This window comes from Oryx dammah, unplaced genomic scaffold, assembly GCF_014754425.2.
Source record: "Oryx dammah isolate SB20612 unplaced genomic scaffold, SCBI_Odam_1.1 HiC_scaffold_11209, whole genome shotgun sequence".
In the NCBI taxonomy this organism is placed as follows: Eukaryota; Metazoa; Chordata; class Mammalia; order Artiodactyla; family Bovidae; genus Oryx; species Oryx dammah.
The window spans coordinates 3,795,161-3,814,691 of record NW_024080602.1 but is presented as its reverse complement, the minus strand read 5'-3'; the positions used below and the strand labels follow the sequence as shown (position 1 = coordinate 3,814,691).

At 37.3% G+C, this 19,531-nt stretch overlaps 1 protein-coding gene across 4 annotated transcripts in view; it reads left to right on the top strand.

The window, feature by feature from the left end:
- Positions 1-19,531, top strand: part of LOC120860892 (dual specificity mitogen-activated protein kinase kinase 5) — a 263,217-nt gene that overhangs the window by 103,682 nt on the left and 140,004 nt on the right. For all 4 annotated transcript variants that reach the window (XM_040236605.1, XM_040236604.1, XM_040236606.1 and 1 more), the window contains 2 exons: positions 1,675-1,736; positions 8,293-8,341. In XM_040236605.1, the coding sequence (XP_040092539.1) occupies positions 1,675-1,736; positions 8,293-8,341 (111 nt within the window). The remainder of the gene's footprint in view (positions 1-1,674; positions 1,737-8,292; positions 8,342-19,531) is intronic.

The following is a 19,531-nucleotide window of genomic DNA, read 5'->3' as shown; positions in this document are numbered from 1 at the left end:
TCTGATGTTGAGCTTTAGGAAAACTTCACATTAAAAAATTTTGTATTTGCCAAATAGACTTAACTGTGTTTGAAAAGGATAATATGCTCCATGGTATTATCTTATGAGGCATACTTACAAATCATCTAGTGGTAAATTGTTAAATTTGAATTTTTAGCCTATAATAGAAACAAAAATTGTTTCTCAGATATCTTGGGTAATCTTACAGTCTTTCAGCTCCAAGATTCCTTCATGGAGCTGAAAGACTGTAAGTCTCACCCTTGACTCAAAGAAATGTTATTGCATGTGGTTAAAATAGTTCTCATATAATCATATCATTAGTAGGAGTAAAGTAGTGTTTCTTTGCATAACCTCCTGAAATTCTTGTACTACTTGTGTAAGATTAAACATCTAATAAGCATGCTAAGTTGCTTCAGTCATGTCCGACTCTGTGCGACCCCATAGACGGCAGCCCACCAGGCTCCGCCGTCCCTGGGATTCTCCAAGCAAGAACACTGGAGTGGGTTGCCATTTCCTTCTCCAATGCATGAAAGTGAAAAGTGAAAGTGAAGTCACTGAGTCGTGTCCAACTCTCAGCGACCCCATGGACTGCAGCCTACCAGGCTCCTCCGTCTATGGGATTTTCCAGGCAAGAGTACTGGAGTGGGGTGCCATTGCCTTATACTTCCAAATGAATATTGGTTCCTTTGAAATAGTTTCCTGGGAAAGTTACGCAGTTATTGTAATCATGTTATTATTGCTGCACATGATTTGTGGTCCCTTCTTTTGAAACTGTTTTCAGAGCAACTTAACCTATCTGGTAAAATTCATAGTGATTTCAATTCACTTATTTATGTATCTGACAGATACAGAATATGTACTCTCTGCTAGTTGTGCTAATTTCTAGGCTGATAAAAAATCAAAATGACATGACTTCTGTCTTTATTATGTTTATAATCTAGTCATTTTATTTTTTAGAAACCACCAAAAGCTCAGTTTGGTAAAGGTGAAGGATATTAGTGAATACCATTTTAGTGAAAAATATTATGACTAAGGAGATTTTTTTTTTAACCTCATAAAGTCATTTTCAAAATAGTATCAGAGAATTTCCAAAAAAACAAAAAATTATTTTGTTCTAAGATAACTTCTTTGGAATATGTTAATTGCTTGCCATAGTACCTAATTTGAAAGTTAACATACATTTAGATAGATGTTAACATTGCCATTTTACTTTATTAATTTTTATGTGTATTTTGAACATTATACTTACCAGTTTCTGTTTGGTTAATGTGAAAACTCTAAGATAAGGTCCTGGTTTACCTTTGAGAAAACTGTTAACACAGTGAGATCCCTAGATATGATTGTCCTATCAATCTTTAGTTTTGTGTATGTATTTAGGTTTACATAAAGTACAGATACTTAGCTGGTCCTTCACTACTTTCTTTCAGTTTTTCATGTGTATGATTATACACTTGAGAATAAGATGAAAGTGTCTAGTTATGCTTCATCTGGAATTATGATTGCATCATAAATAAAATTGGACTAGAAAGCTAATTTTACCCTAGACATCCAATTCATGTTGTAAGTAGAGGAAAAGATAGTCTCACAGTGGATGTCAGAGGAGGGGCCCAGTGTCCAAGGGGGCACTGTTCTGGTAGTTTCATTTGTCGTAATACAACATGTTTGTCTCCACAGGAGGATCTTTGGATGTATATAGAAAAATTCCAGAGCATGTCCTTGGAAGAATTGCAGTGGCGGTGAGTATATGGCTTCCACTCTATGACATATGGATGATTTATTTGTGTTAATCAGGCATTATTCTCCTTATAGCCTTAGAGGATTTTTTGTTTTTCTTTTTCTTCAATCCCTACTGACTGTCAGGATCTTCTTAACTCATCATTTTTGTCCTTTCTTCCTTTTGTAGACCACCCTATAATAATGACGTAGAAACATGACAGTTTTCAGGCTTATGGATTTTTTTTTTTTGTTTGCCACACCATTCGGCTTGCAGGATTTTAGTTTCTGGACCAGGGATTGAACCTGGGCCCCATCAGTAAAAGGGCCAACTCCTTACACTAGACCACTGGGGAATTTCCTGCATATTCTGACTTGTGCTAGTTCATGTGTTTGCAGGGATCTTACTACTCTTATTAATCAGTAAAATTTCCACATTCTTCAAAAAGAAACCTGTTTTATTGACATTTTGTAGTTACAGGCATACAATTAGAAAATATGTTTAAAGCCTAAATTATTAAAGTAAAACCATCTGCAAGGAAATACTACTTTAGTTCTAAAGATTTTTATATACGTTTTATGTACTTGGTTTTTAATTTTTTCACCATCTGTATCTAGGAATTTATTCCTTTGTTTTCCATTTTTCTATATTCACTAATAAACTGATGAAATATATCAACTAAATTAACATTATTATTTAAACTCCAGATTTCAAATTTGGAATAACATAGGCTAAACAGTGTCTAAGAGAAGTCATGGGTGGTGTAATAGTAAACAGTTGCTAACCTAAAGGCACTCTGATAACTTAAGCAGTTTAATGTAGAACAAAGTGATTATACCATGTACCATTTAATTAAATGGCTGATTTTCGCATTCATTATACATCAAACTGACAACTCAGATCCTTTAATCCAACATGGACCCTTATTTAGGCTTAGTTCATTGTAATTCACAGCTTTCCTTTTTTCTTTCCAATTATTAGTGTGAACTGCCCAGGGTGATGAGAACTTTCTTTTCTGATGCTACTGCTGCTAAGTAGCTTCTAATCTACATGTTTAGGTAGATGAGTATGAAATTCGAGTACTTAAATCACCATTTTAGATGAAAATAAAAATGTTTCATTTCCTCTTTTCATCTCGGGGGGAATGAATGCTTTGTGGCTTTTGGCAGTTCTTGGCTCTAAAGTTTAATAACACGTATAATAAAGGGCAAAAAAAAAAAAAGAGGGATACCAATTGGAAAAGAAAAAAGTATATGAGTTCTCTGTACTCAATTATCTATCAAACTTGGCTAAAATAGGAATCTGCCTTCTTCAGAAGAGAAGCTTGTTCTTCCTGGAGTTCATAAATCTTGCCTCCCTCTTGTGTAGGACAGCCACACAAGGCCATTGCTATTTTCAATTCTCCTGAAGTGGGAAGCCTGTGAAGTGAATGGAGTCAGAAAAAAAAAAAAAATCCAACTCCAATACGGGCTTACCTATTGGGTAATCGAAAATATGACAATGGTTTTAGTGAAAAGCATTTGAAATAAATAAATGCAGTTAACCTTCACGGTAACTATAGATTATTGTACATATTTTAAACATGTGCAAGATGAGGTACAGCAAAGTTAAATAGCTTGCCTAGAGTTCTGTAATTAATCAGTAATAATCAGAACCCAGGGCAATTTAACTCTGGGCCCCATACTCTTTCCCTCTGCTTTCCTAAGAAAATGAGAAAAAAAGAGGAGGAAATGTAAGGAATAACAACATTTAAAAGTAAAAGACAGAAATACAAATGAAAGAATACAAGAGTAACAGTATACACTGCTTCAGATTATTTTCATGTCTTAGAACCTCATCTTGGCATCTCTCCCTCCCCACAGTAACTTTATTTTCTGAATTCTAATAGTCTGGCATGCTGTACAGGTCCACAGATCCAAGGTTCATTACAGAATAGACCCCTGTCAGCCTTTATAATATGTTGTTCACATTATCTCTTGATGGATGTATGGCAACAGAGTATTTTCCCAGAAAAAGAAGTCCATATAAACTGGTTGATTTCAGCCTTCCAACTTGCTCAGTGATTTTTTTCCACTTTGTTTGAATCTGGCCTTCCTATAAAGAAGAATGCCTTTCTGCCTTTCCCTGCCATCTAACACAGTTTATTTTTCCTCTTATTTCTGAAGCAGTGACACTGTGTACGGTGAGTGCTAATGTTGATTGAAGTTGTCCCTGAAACAGTGTGCACTTGACATGTCGAGGAGTGAGTGATTGACAGCAGATATAAGCACTTTTAGTGTCAAGGCTTTGTCAAGTCATTGTTGTGGAACCTAGCTTGCTGAATACCAATAATACCCTCTAGATTTTCAATGAACAGATTGCTAGCTCCCTGTACACTTATTTTTCTTCTAAAGGAAAATGTAGTCTATTTTGGCAAAGTTGGAAGAATATTTTCTTTTTTGAATCTCCAACAAAACTTTTAATTTTAGCAAGTATCATAAAATCAGTATTTATTTTGCTTTTCTCTGCCCAGTAATCTGAATATGGTGGATTGACTTCGCCTTGTATGTTTTCTGAGTATTCCTTTTCTGTGGGACTAATTTTTAGTGGGGAGCTAGCTTTAATGGGAAAGCTTTATTACATTCAACTAAGCTTATGTTGAGAAATTTAACCTTGTTTCCAGAACTCAGAAGGTGATTACTAAATAAGATGACCTTGTCCTTTGCTCAAAGAAGATATTGTTTTTATTGTTGATGTTATTTTTTTTACAAGCATTTAAGGAAATATTTTTGTCCTGTTTCTTCCTTCTGTATTAGTTATTGCTATTTTAATATTTTCTTTTTTTATTATCTTACTGTTCAGATTACATTTGTTTTATTGTAATGCCACTTAGTCTGAATTCTGGAAGAAATAATTTACTATAGATATGTATTCTGTTCTCTTCAAATAGACAAATATATCATAGAATTGATTATAATGCATTAGCAAATTTTTCAGGAGTACATTCCACTCAGAATAATTAAATATGTTAACTTCTGCTCAGCATTAATTGATATAGATTTTATCTTCTGCATTTTTCATATTTTTAAAATTGTTTTTCCCTTTATATTTCTATTTTTAATATTGCTCTTAATCTTTTTTGATCAACTAAAATCCTTGCGTATTTAGCCCCAACTCTCTTTCCATCATTCTCAAGATATGTAAATTGCCAATTACTTCTCATAATGGTAGTTTTTCTTATATTCCTGACTCACCTAAAAATGTCTGTAATGATGGACATTTAAAAATTCTTGCAGTAAATTTTTAGTAATAGTGTTGTGTCCTTTGTATCTGATGCCTAGTTATGAATAGTCAGCCTTCAGGTTGTTAAGTTCACACTCACGTCCATACAGGATCAGTGGGTATGAACGAAAACATATGTATCTCCTTTTATAACAATTTCTATATAAAGACTTTTGAGACTTTTAATGATTAAATTTCCCACATAGAAGGTAGCACTGTCGCCCATGTACTGAAGGTCTCGGAAACATCTTTTCAGTATCTGACTCGACTAATTATTCTTAATTCGGGCTATTAAATTTTATTAAATTTTAAAAATCCAAAATCTAACTCAGATGTTTTTATTTTCTCTCTTTCTTTCTTTTACATGCCTTTCAATATTGTCTACATGCTTCCACACATACGCTTGCATCAGCCAGTCAGAATGGCTTGTGAGGATCCATCATCTTGACATACTTTGTTGTTTCCTACCCTAATGCCATTTAAAATGTTTTATGGGAAAGTTTTTATTTTGGAATAATTTTAAACTTCCAGAAAACTAGTATTTGGAAATACTAAGAATTCCCAAAGATGCTTCACCCAAACCCCCCAATTGTTAACAATTAACCACATTTGCTTAAACATATGTATGTTTGTGTGTGTGTTAGTTGCTCAGTCGTGTCCAACTCTGTGCAACCCCGTGGACTACAGCCCACCAGACTTCTCTGTCCATGCGATTCTCCAGGCAAGAATACTGGAGTGGATTGCTATGCCCTCCTCCAGGGCATCTTCCCGATCCAGGGATCGAACCCAGGTCTCCTGCCTTGCAGGTGGAAGCTTTACCGTCTGAGCCACAACATGGGCTTCCCAGGTGGCTCCGTGGGCAAAGAATCTGCCTACAAGGCAGGAGATGCAGGTGGACACGAGTTCAATCCCCAGGTTGGAAAGAGCCCCTGGAGAAGAGCATGGCAGCCCATGCCAGTATTCTTGCCTGGAGAATCCCTTGACAGAGAAGCCTGGCAGGCTACCGTCCATGCAGTCACAAAGAGTCGGACACTACTGAAGTGACTGAGAACACACTAAGCCTGTGCACCACAGCTACTAAGAGCGCACACATGTGCGTGCACACACACACACACACACACACATACATATACATACACACACACATTTTAAAAATGTTTTATCATTTATTTTTATTTTTGGTTATGCTAGGTCTTTATTCGGAGAAGGAAATGGCAACACACTCCAGTATTCTTACCTAGAGAATTCCGTGGACAGAGGAGCCTGGTGGGCTGCTGTCCATGGGGTCGCACAGAGTCAGACACGACTGAGCGACCTCACTTTCACTTTTCACTTTCATGCATTGGAGAAGGAAATGGCAACCCACTCCAGTGTTCTTGCTTGGAGAATCCCAGGGACGGGGGAGCCTGGTGGGCTGCTGTCCATGGGGTTGTAGAGTCGGACACGACTGAGCGACTTAGCAGCAGCAGCAGCAGCAGCAGGTCTTTGCTGCTGTGCTCAGATTTTCTCTAGTTTCATCAAGTGGGGGCTGTTCTCTAGTTGTGGCGCTCAGGCTTCTCATTGCGGTGGCTTTTCGTTTCGTGGAGCACAGGCTCTAGGGTACACGGGCTTCAATAGTTGGGACACATGGGCTCACAGCTTGGCGCACAGGCTTAGTTGCCTTGCAGCACATGGGATCTTCCGAGACCAGGCATTGAATCTGTGTCCTCTGCATTGATAGGTGAATTCATAACCACTGGACCACCAGGGAGGCCCCTGTATAGATTATTTTCCTGAAACATTTGAGAATAAGCTGTACGTATCATGACCTTTTACTCCTAAATACTCCAGGTGTGTTTTTTTAAGAACAAGTGTATTCTCTTATATCACCTCTATATACTGATCAAAATCCGAAAATTAGCCTTGATACATCATTATTACCTAATCAACAGTCTTTATTCAGGTTTTGCCAGTTGTCTAATAATACCCTTTATAGACCAAAAGACCGGAGAAGGCAATGGCACCCCACTCCAGTACTCTTGCCTAGAAAATCCCATGGACGGAGGGGCCTGGTGGGCTGCAGTCCATGGGGTCACTAAGAGTCGGACACGACTGAGCGACTTCACTTTCACTTTTCACTTTCATGCATTGGAGAAGGAAATGGCAACCCACTCCAGTGTTCTTGCCTGGAGAATCCCCGGGACGGGGGAGCCTGGTGGGCTGCCGTCTTTGGGGTTGCACAGAGTCAGACACGACTGAAGCGACTTAGCAGCAGCAGCAGACCAAAAGAAAAAGTTTTCTGGTCCAGCACCCAGTCTAGGATATACATTATAATAGTTGTCATGTCTCTTTAGTCTCTGTTAATCTAGAACAGTGTCTCAGTGTTTCTTTGTCGTCCATGACCTCGATGTTTTTGAAAACTACACTGCCCCAACACTCTGATCATATATTTTTACCTTGGCCTGAATGCTTTTTTCCACTTTCCCACACATCAGTGGAATCTGCACTTCAATAAAGCCCTCCTGACTATTGTCAGCGGAAGCAGCTTTTACTCCATCCGTTGCCTTCATTAGTTAAGTTTTTTAAAATGTCTCTCCTTGGTGGGAGGGAGACTCAAGAGGGAGAGGACATAGGTATACCTACGGCTGATTCATGTTGATGTTTGGCAGAAACCAACACAATACTATAAAAGCAATTATCCTTCAATTAAAAGTAAATTTGAAAAGGAATGTCTCTCCTGGGTCACAAATGTCGTGACTTAATTTTTTTCATATGCAGAAGTATAGAAAATAAGTGAGACTCTTTGTCCCTTTTTCCTGTCCCTGTCCTTCCCCACCCCGGACACTACCACTGAGAACTTTGGTGTAACTGGACTTCAAGTCACTTTGAAGTGAAGTGAAGTCGCTCAGTCGTGTCCGACTCTTTGCGACCCCATGGGCTGTAGCCTACCAGGCTCCTCTGTCCATGGGATTTTCCAGGCAATAGTCCTGGAGTGGATTGCCATTTCCTTCTCCAGGGGATCTTCCCAACCCAGGGATCGAACCCGGGTCTCCTGCATTGTAGACAGACGCTTTACCGTCTGAGCCACCAGGGATGTGCACACATACTCATTTCTTTCATACCTTATCCTCAGAACATTGTGAGCTTATTAAATGAAGGAACCTGTAGCTTGTACATTCAGTATCCCCACAGTGCCCAGCATGGAAGGTGTTCAATAAATGCTTGTTGGTTAGCAGACTTTTGAAGGAAGAAATTATGGTTGATATGATTGTGTGTTTAAATGTGGAAAATTCCTCATAAAAACCATCATTGACCCGTTTTGTCTTTCTTAAATTTAGGTTGTTAAAGGCCTTACTTATTTGTGGAGTTTAAAGATTTTACATAGAGGTATGTACTGAGCTTATGAGCTCTGACTTATTTGGGGGTAGGGTGGGGAACTCTCTGGAAACCTTGATTTTTAAAGTGAATTAGATGATCTCATATTTAAGCCAGGTGATACATTTGATAGTAAGATGGCTCCTTCATAAATGTTATTTTAAAAAAATTTTATTCCTTAACAGCTCTGATATAGATTATATACTTGGTATTATATTTTTGTGAATAATGTTTACGAAACACATAAAATGGTATTTCACAGTATTTGGCAATGACAGGATCTTATTTTTCTTGACTCTAGTTAATGAAAAACCTTCACTTTCTACCAGTTGCCTCCCTTCCTTTTGTTAACATTTCAAATACCCTCATGCACTGTTTCTTAAGAGGCAGCTTCACAGACCTTGAAAGTGAAACGTTAAGGAATTGGTGAATGCATCAGCAATCAGTCTCCGAAGTCTATTAACAGAATACATGAAAAGAATTACCAGGTAACTGGTAAATGTGAATGTTGCAAAAGGAACCTCCTTTTGCACTTGTTAATATTCCCAAAATGTCTGAATTCATTTGGAGCAAATTATTAAGTGAGAAACAGACTATAAAAAAGCAACTGCAAGTTGGCCTAATGTTAGTAACTACTGTTTAAGTTTACACATCTGTTCAGCCTAGCTTTATGCACATTTGGAGAAGGCAACAGCATACACATTAGATGTGATTAAGGGGAAGTTTTGTTTGTTTTTAAGGTATAAGCTATGAGAGAGAAAACAACTGATGCCTTCAGTTGTAGCATCACATCTGTCACTAAGGGTTTTCTGTTGTGGTTGTGGTTGTAGTTTTAATATCCTAGTGATTCCAAATTTTTGTTTAAATTCTCCTTCCTCTTCTGAAGAGGGTATGTAGATATTGACATGCAAAACTTTCAGTTCAGTTCTTGAAGGTGTTCATGCTGATTAAATGGAATCATAAACCAAGTTTTTCTTTAAAGCCAGTCCACTCTATTTCTGAGTGTATAGTTGGTACAAAAGTTATATGTATAGAGAGTTAACTAAATGTGTCAGTATTATTCTTCCTGGGAATATATAAACATGTGAATACATCTGGTGGGTGAGAAAAAGTGGAGCATTTTCTCCCCCAGGATTAAAAGAGAACAATCTTTAATGTAATACGACTTATATTTCTCCCCTGTACTCCTACTGCCCCACACTTGCCAACCCATAAAGTGGTTGTAAACATTTTAATAGGAGTTAGCATAGTGGTCAATTCTTGTCATTTTATTGATTTTTATGAACATCTGCTATCCTTTTGACAAAGGAACTCAAGGAAGTCATCAATGCTCAGCAGCAGAACCTTCGTTTAAAGGCCTTTGCCATGGAAATACAAATGTTATTATTAAAGTGACCCTTAGGCTCATCCTGTACTCCGGGCACACAACATAATTCTGGCTTACAGGGAATTCTCACTAACAATAACTTTCTGTGAGGACTCTTAGTAGCACTATAAACTATAGTAGATAGGGAATGCTGTTCAGTTATTCTGCAGTCATCTTTGTTTTTCTTCTTTAAAACCATTGGTTTTAGCTTCACTTTTTGTCTGGAGGAATAATGGAATTTTTCATTTGAAATGGTGTCTTGATAGACATTTTCTAATGGATTTATGTCTGGATCTAAAAATAAAGACTGAAGTGTTGGTTAGAGTCGTGTTCAACCACCCTGTAGTCACTGTGGGCAAGTGTGGCTGACCAGAGCCTCTCAGAGGCTGGTAGGTCCTTCTCCCCAGCTCTGGATGCAGTTTGGGTTGAGAAGTGTTCTTTGATCAGTGACGTATGAGGGCATTCGTGGTTTGACTGATTAAGGTCATAGAGGTTTCAAAAAGGAATCCTAAGCCTGTACGTCTCTTTTCAGTCTGTGCTCACCAGTCCAGCACAGAGAGTAACCACTGTAAGATGCCACTGGTTCTGGGTTAAGGTTATCGGGGAGAGGCTGAGTGGGGATTTTGGTAGTGAGCCAACTAACCCTCTCAAGGAATTTCCATTTTAAAAATTTATTTGTTTAACTGAAGTACAGTTGATTTACAGTGTTGTGTTCAGGTATCCAGTGTGTTGTGTTCAATGTTCAGGTATACGATGTTGTGTAGGATACAGCAAGATGATTCATTCATACACAGATTTTACACAAATATACACAGATTTGTACAAAGATATACAGATTCTTTTCCCTTATAGGTTATTACAAAATATTGAGTATAGTTGCCTGTGCTATAGAGTGGTTTCTTGTTGGTTATCTATTTTATATAGTAATCTGTATATATTCAGTGTTAAATAAGTACCAGTAAGTGAATGTGCGTCTGTGTCTCTCTCGATGCAAAGACTGATGAATTACAGTGCAGATGGACAGTTATTCCCCAGTAATTATGGGTATTCAGCTATAGAAACAGTGTGCTGTTGTAGTTTACCTTATTAAATATGTATGTTTAGCTTTTGAGTTTCCTTGTTATTTGTGGAAATTTTACCTTCTGGATTTAAAAGTACATGTTTTTTATTGGAGAGTGGAAGAAGCCAAGTGTCCCTGGAGACTTTTGTAAAGCTTTGTAATGAGAAATTTACTCTAGATTGAGTAGTTGTTAACTTAATAATTTAGAGGTTTTGTCCATATTTAATAACTTGGATTTCATAAAAATAAGATTAAAGATGCCTTTATATTTACCAAAAAGCTATTTAATTTTCTCCTTGATTAAAAAATTGTAGCTTTCTAGATCAGTTCAATCAGGCAATTAAAGATCAGAGCTTTTAAGTTCAGCTAAGGCAATTAAATAGGTAATATACTTTTCTTATACACTTATGCTGTACAGGCTTATTGCTGTACCTTCTTAAAAGCACATATCCTTGTTTTTGCTTTCTCGAAATGAATGGTGAGGGGAGTTCTAGCTGAATATGTTTCATGCTGTCAAATCAAAGACCGTGGTCCTTCTCTGGCGGTGGCTGCAAGGGATCCTGGTACAAGCGCTGTGAGAAGACAGAGCGAAATGAAGACAGGGAAAGACAAACACTAATGAGTGGGCTAAGCCTCCTTTCCTTTGTCTTGTCTGAGTACCTGTCCCTGAAAGCCAGGATCCTTATACTCAGGAACACAAATTTCAGAAGATTAAGAAATGGATATGTATTCAGTAAGAGGACAAGCTGTCTCTCACATTTGAGTGGCTTCCCTGAAGTATAGTGGTCCTGGATTTGTGACTGTTAAAAAAAATGATGCATATAGAAGTATATAATATATTGTGGAATTTATATTATAAAAGATAGTTAATGGCTTCCAGACAAGCTGTTGAAAATTGAGCCTTTCCTATAAAGCAAAACCCCATGAGGACTATAGAGCAGGACGAAGCCTGAGCAGCAGAGTGACAGACCACCCCTCCGTCCTGTGGGCCTTGTTAGTCTGGTGCAGGTCAGTTTATTTGTGTATTGTGTAAAGTGGAAATTTTTTTAGGAATTGAAGTGTATAAGATCCCACCAACCCATAGGGGATCATCATATATTATATTCAGTCAGGTTTTACTGATGTTTATTTTGTTCTTTTCACAATCTAGTTGACGTGATATATATGAAAGTTTTTATAAACTATCAGATATTAATAGTGTAGGTATGTTTTAATTACATAATAACTATTATTAGAATTAACCACTTTATCCTGTTAATAAGCTTATCTCATTTCCAAATCAACCCAGGGAGAGAGTTTATTCTACTTTGTATTACTAGGTCAAAAATTATGAAAATCTTTTCTTCAAGAAAAGCATGTGATATCACATGAAGACATAATTACTAAAACTGTTTGAAACTTCCACCAAGATTAACTACTGTGGAAAAAATTGTCTTTATTAAAAAGCATTTGTATGAGCCCTATAAGTATAGCATGTACTGACTGAGTAAAAACAAAGAAAATGAACAGTGAGAAAGTCTGTTAGGCCAGATCCAACATTACAGCAAATATTGCAGCTTAACTTCAAAACATACATCGCCACTAATGAGGTGAGAGCCCTGCATATTAATAAACCTACAGCTCCAGTCACAGCCATCATTACCCACATCAAACATAAATACAAGATTAACACCTGTGCCATTTCTTTGGAAGATGTGAGAATGCCCTGGCAGTAACTGCTCTCTCTTTCCCTGAGGATAAAAAATAGAAATGGAACGGTAATGAGAACAAAACTTGGATTAAGAAAATAAAATTGGCAGTCAGGCTGGGGTAGTCTTACACAGATGGAGAAGTTTATAGAAAGAAAAAAGCCTAGATAGGTGGTGTCCCAGGGTATTTTTTGTATATACAATCCTGGTTATTTTTATTAATTTTCTCTAATAGGAGAGCTTTTTCATATTTTACATATATATATATATATAGTTGTATTACTCTGAAGGTGAGTGCTGCCCAAATAGATTTGTTTGGAGAAACTAAGTCTCATGGTTTCAATATACATGTTAGAAATTTTATTTTCTACCCTTTTTATTATTTTTTTATAAATCTGGCCTCAATACTTATCTTCCAATTGGTGTTGTCATAGACACCAAAGCCAATTTTTTTAAAATTATTTTTATTGAAGGATAATTGCTTTACAGAATTTTGCTGTTTTCTGTCAAACCTCAACATGAATCAGCCATAGATATATATATGTCCTCTCCCTCTTGAGCCTCCCTCCCATCTCCCTCCCCATCCCACCCCTCTAGGTTGATACAAAGCCCATTTGAGTTTCCTGAGCCATAGGGCAAATTCCCATTGGCTGTCTATTTTACATATGATAATATATGTTTCCATGTTCCTCTCTCCATACATCTCACCCTCTCCTTCCCTTTCCCCATGTCCATAAGTCTGGCCTCTATGTCTGTTTCTCCAAAGCCAATGTTTTTAGTTTGTTCATTGAGCAACTTTTTATCTCAGCTGTGTTCTAGGCACTTGTCTGTGTAGTTGGAATATATTGATTTACATAAAACAAAAGATTCTGACACTCATGGAACTTATATTCTAGGTTGGGAAGCCATCCATAAATAATGAACATAATAAAAAAAATAAATACAGAGTATGTTAGAGGGTAGTTACTAATATAAAGAAAAAGTAGATCAAACTTAGGGGAGGCAAAAGATGGGTTGCAGTGTTCATCAGGTAGGCTTCACAGAGATGAGACTGAAGCAAAGGCTTAAAGGAAGAGAGTTACTAGCCGGGAAGGTATATGGGAGAACAGAGCAGAAGATACCAGTGGGATGTGCATACTGTGTTCATGGAACAGCAGGGAGGTCAGTGTGTCACACTGAGGACATGGGAGAGGGTGCCATCAGCTGTTAGGCAGTGTCAAAGTAACCAGGTGAGTTATAGAGACTCAGTTGTGAAGATGTGGAGAAGTGATCAGGTTCTGAACATATATATAAATGTAGAGTTAGAATTTCCTGGTGGGTTACTTAGGGATTTTAAGAGGAAGAGAGGAGCTAAAGTTGCTTCAACTTTCAACAATAGCTCAATGTGATAAAAATGTTGCCTGCCACATTTTTTTCCTGCTAAAAGAGAGACTTTCTTTAAAATTAAGGAAAAAACTGGTAATGCCAAGTGCTGACAAAGAATACAGAGCAACTGGACTCTCATACATTGCTGGTAGGAGTATGAAATGGTCCAGCCACTTTGGAAAGCAGTTTGATAATGACCTCCAAAGTGATTTGGCAGTCCCATGCCATATGGCTTTATGTATAATAGCTCCAAACTGGAAATGACTTTTAGTGTCTTAAATGACTTAAGTGTCTTTTAGCTGGTGAATAAATAGACTGTGGTACATCCCTACATGGAATACTACTCAACAATAATAGGGAAGAAACTGCTGATTCACACAGTGACACAGATGCATCCTGACTTCCTTATGCTAAGTGAAAGAAGCCAGACATAAAGGGCTACCTATTGTGTCATTCCACTTCCATGACATTCTGGAAAAGGCAAAACTAGAAGGATGCAAAACACATTGGTGGTTGCCCAAGGGCAGAGGAAGAGTTGACTATAGAGCTGTGAGGGAGTTTGGGGAGATGTTGCAAATGTTCTGTATCTTGATTTTGGTGATGGTTATATGACTGTACACGTTTGTTAGAACACTTAAACTTACACCTCTAGAGAGGATGAATTTTCCTGTAAATTATATTGGACCAACCCAATACCTCAGTAAATCAAACTTTCTTTAAAAAAAGGAAGAGAAAAAAGGCACTCTCTTAGTTCTTAGCAGTGCAGCGGAATTTCTACTTTAGAAAGAGGTTTCCTTGCCTAAAGAGACAGACCATTCTTTCAAGGGGTCTGGTTGATTCTGTCTTTATTACCATATCTTGTGATGCCTGAAAAATCCTACCTAGGTTTGGTCTAGCAACTCACTAGCTTGGGAAAAAAAAAAAAAGAAACTCTCACGGTTTGCAATGTCAGAAAGAGAGGGGGTGGCAAAAGAAAGGAAGCAGAGGGGAAAAGAGAAGAAAGTTGCTATTGTCCTTGGTCAACAATTTAGAACATCTGGAAATTGAACAGATTTTTCTTTCCTTAGTTAACCCATTTTTTCCCCCTCAGATATGTGCACCACTGAATTGGCCTGACTTGGGCAGTTTTTAAAGTTCAATTTCTAAGAGGGAATAGGTTTTATGTAAATTCCCAATCCAGTCCTGCTGACCGATTGCCTCATTGTGTGACCCTGGAACAGAAGGTGACTCCTGCTCTCTAGGCGTCAATTTCCTCATATAGATGATGAAAGAATGGCCGGATGATCATTCAGGTTCCGACAAGCACCAGGATTCTGGATTCTTTGCTTTGTAACAGAAGGAAATATGATATCTTAACAAGGTACAAAGCAAGTCCTTTGCTTTGTAAGAAAAACAAATGAAAATCCCTGATAGTAGATTTTTCTATGAAAATTTTAATAATAGTAATAATAACAATAATGAATATTAATTAGGTGCTTACTCTGTACCAGGCCCTGTTCTAAGTACTTAATGTGTACCAACTATTTTGTGTTCCTTCAAAATGGGAAACTCTAGGAAATAAATATTTTAGAACTAAAGAGGCTTAAATGCAAACAAGTAATTGAAAATTAAAGCACTGTGGCTTATCTAAGAATATGGTTGCTTTCTAAATCAAACTGATGGAATCAAATCAAAAGATAAAGTCTTTATGGGAAAAAAAGTTTTTAAACTGTAAAGTATATGGAAAATAAAATATTATCGTGAACAAAAAGTTACAGAAGGGACATATAGAGCCACAACTTAGGTGGAAAACAAAGGAATTCTTTTTTTTAAATCTTTTTATTTTGAAATAATTGTAGATCCACAAAAAGTTGCCACCAGAATGTACAAGAAGGTCCCTCTCAAGGGCACCCTCTTTAAGGAAGGAATGTGTAAGAGAATTGGAGGCTAATGACATAGAAGAGTGTAGGCAGGTGAATGTTATGTATATTTGCTAATACCTTTTAAGTGAGATCAGTGTAAATTTTAAAACTTAGAGTGTTATAAGAATATTTATGTTATATTCCAAGTTATTTTTATTATATCTTATTAAATGAAAGAAAAGGAATGAACTGGTAGAAGTAAAATCTCTGAATTCCTTAGGAAATGAACTTTGATGTCAAGGTGGTAGTGTTAAAAGAATACCTTAGTGTGTTTAAAAGTTGGGAATTGTGATGGGAAAAAGGAATGATCATTTGCTGGATTCTTTAGGGAAAGGATTGTTGGAAAACATTACTATCAATAGGAAACTCACCTGGTTAACTTTAAGTATTGTATGAAGAAATGTAACATACACAGATTTACATAACCTCTTTTGCAGAGTTTTACACAGTTGGTGCTTACCCATAGGTGAGTTTTATTTTTGCTATCTAGAGGACCAAACACAGGTTTTAAAAAGACTAGTTTGAACAACCCAAGACATTTTAAAAGAAACCGTCCCCAGTTAGTTTTATGTTGTAGTACGTGATGATGAGAGGACTGGCATGCACGGGCTCCTTCCCTGGGCTTTGTGACTGCTTAATCAAATGTGTCTGGAAGGAGGCGTTTATGTTAAGCAAGTGCTCATAGTGGGAGCACAGTTATATCTAGGCTCCTATTCAAATCCTTTAAATAGTATCCTTTAAATGTATACATTAATCATATGCCAGTGATGTAGTAGATTGTAACTTATGAGCACTTGTGTTTTTGGAGGGAAAAAAAAAGCTTTAGCCCATTAACTGAGGCAAACAAACTAGTCCAGTGACTCTGGGTTGTTGGTTTTATGTTGGATATATATAACCTGGCAAATATCTGTTACTTGCCACACAAATGAGCATCTCTAAAAATTAAGCCTCCTTCCCCAGTTTGCTCATTCATTCTCTTTCCCTTGAGTAATCACTAGAAATTTCTGTATTTCTAAATGACTTTCAAAACAGGAAACCCCATATAGCATTACTTAAAAGTGTTTTTTTTTTTAAGATTGTATGTCTAGGGTATATAAAAAACTATCAAAACTCAACAGCACTCCCACAAACAATCCCAATATAAAATAAAATATTTGAAGAAACATTCCACTGAAGAGGATATACAAATGGCAAATAAGCACAGGAGAGGATTTCAGCATCATTAGCTGTTAAGACAATGCAAATTAAAGCCACAGCAAGGTACTACTACACACCTGCCAGAATGGCTAAAATTTTAAAAATAGCGATAACATCAAATGCTGGCAAGGATGCAGAGAAATTAGATCACTAATACATTGCTGATAGGAATGTATAATGAAGCAGCCCTGCTGGAAAACAATTTGACATTTTTGAAAAATCTACCATATGACCCAGCATTTGCACTCCTGGGCATTTATCCCAGAGAAATGAAGACTTATGTTCACACAAGAAGCTGTACACAAATATTTATAGTAGCTTTGTTCATAACAGCCAAAAACTAGAAACAGCCCTGACATCATTTACGAATGCATGGTTAAACAAGCTGTGCTCCGTTCCCACCATGTACTATTACTCAGCAGTAAAAAGGAATGAGCTTTGGATATACATAACCTGGATGAATCTCCAGAGAATGATGATGAGTAAAAAAAAAAAAAAAACCTAGTCACAAAAGATTACATACTGCGTGACTCCATTTTTATAAAATTCTTGAAATGACAAAATTACAGAAATGGAGAGTAGGTTAGTGGTTTCTAGAGGCTAATGAGAGGATGCAGGGGTAGGAAGGAGGTGGTGTGGCAGTAAAATAGTGGTGATGGGCACATTCTGTGTCCTGACGGCATCAGTGTCAATATCTCATTTGTGATATTGTACTATAGATTTTCAAGATGTCACCATTGGGAGGAAATGGGTAGAGGGTATACAGAATGTCTGTATTCTTTTATTTATAACTGCATACGAGTCTACAGTTACCTCAAAAAGCATAATAAGAAAGAATATGTGGTTGTTCTATGATTGTCTGTGTTGGGGTGGTATACTTAATCAGAGAGGACTGATATTGTGGACTTAGTTTTTCTGTCACCCATGCATCTGTGATGGGATTTATCATAGACAGAGCCATCCCTTTTAGGACATTTCTAAGACGGTGAGGACCCAGGGAGATTGTCATGCAAGCCACTTTCCCTTCTTTCTGAAAATGAGTATCAGTGAAAACCTTAGGGAAGAGAAGTCATGTTCAATACAGGCAGGGATTACGAATAGTCTGAGAGGGTATTTAGTCCCCTGTAAATACTTCCCCTAAGAAGGAAATGGCAACCCACTCCAGTGTTCAGAATCCCAGGGACGGGGGAGCCTGGTGAGCTCCCGTCTTTGGGGTCGCACAGAGTCAGACACAACTGAAGCGACTTAACAGCACGATGCTTCTGCCTGGCTGGGGATTGCGATTTAAAGTAGATTACGTTGTCGTTGTGTGTTTGACTCACAGTTCTTTATGGCACCCAAATATATGCCCCTCACCTTAATGGTGAGCCGCTGTCCAACAAGCCAACATGAGGCCCTCTGTGGGCTGTTGCATGTTTGAGTGACTAAGCCCTGATCACAGCTTTGTCCTTTAATCTAACTGTGAGTTTAGGGTTTCTTCAGAGGGAGAGGGAGAACAGCTGTGTGCTAGGTAGTTCCTACTGGTGGAGAGTTGGAGGCCACAGTGCGTTTGTAACACTGATTGTGTGCCAATGTATGTTTGTTAGGTGAATAAATTGAATCACAGTTTTCTGGGATTAATTTTTTTCTCCTGGAATTTTCTGTAGTGTAGCTTAATTGGAAGTCATCCTTTGTTCCTCTCTCTGTTACTAAAGTAAGATAGAATATTCTGCCAAGAATGTTTAGCAGTTAAACCTCCATGGCTATCCCTTTCTCCAAAGGCATGATTTAAGGTGATCAGCACCATGGAAATTAAATCCATTCTTTTGCTGTTGGTGAATTAAATTTCTTCTCCATTGGATGCAGTAATTATTACTATCACTGATATTATTTTTTGAGTGCCTTATTTGTACTGTTGTATTAGATCTTTTGTGTGTATCATTTTATTTAAGCTTCTTTATAACCTTGCAAGGAAGGTGTCATTGTCTTCCCATTATCAGATGAAGAAACTGAAGCTTAAAAAGGATAAATAACTGAATCAGGAGAAAAGTGATAATTGCTTGGTAGCTCTAGATTTAGGGTCAGATCAAGATTTAACTTCTGCTTCAGCTTCTTAATACAACTCAACTGTGTGACCTTGGATCAGTTTTAACCTCTTTGAGATCATAGGACTCTGTCTGGCACATAATAGCTATGTTATAGTTCAAATTACTGCTTATCAAGACAAGCAGCAAGAGGTTAAGCGAGAGAATAGTTAGAACCTTCCTCAATCTTCTCTCCTGTATCTACTTTATGTGATAAGTGAAAAAATCTAAAGTAAGCATATGCTAAAGATCAACACAGCTATTCAAGGCCAAAACTGGGATAGTAACCTGGCCCACAAATTCAGATGATATTTATCTCATAAGCATAATGCTCTTTGCTAGGGTTTAAGAGTTAGGATTGTAAACTCTAGTTGTATGGCTTTGAGCAAGTAATTTCACTAACTTGAGTCTCAACTTACTCACCTATAAAATGGGGTTAATAATAACCTATCTCAAGGGTTATGATGAGAATTAAATAAGCTGCAGAATACATATGATGATAAATGCATTTAGCCCAGTGCTTGGCATATAGCAAATGCCAGAGAAGTATTAGAGAAGGCGA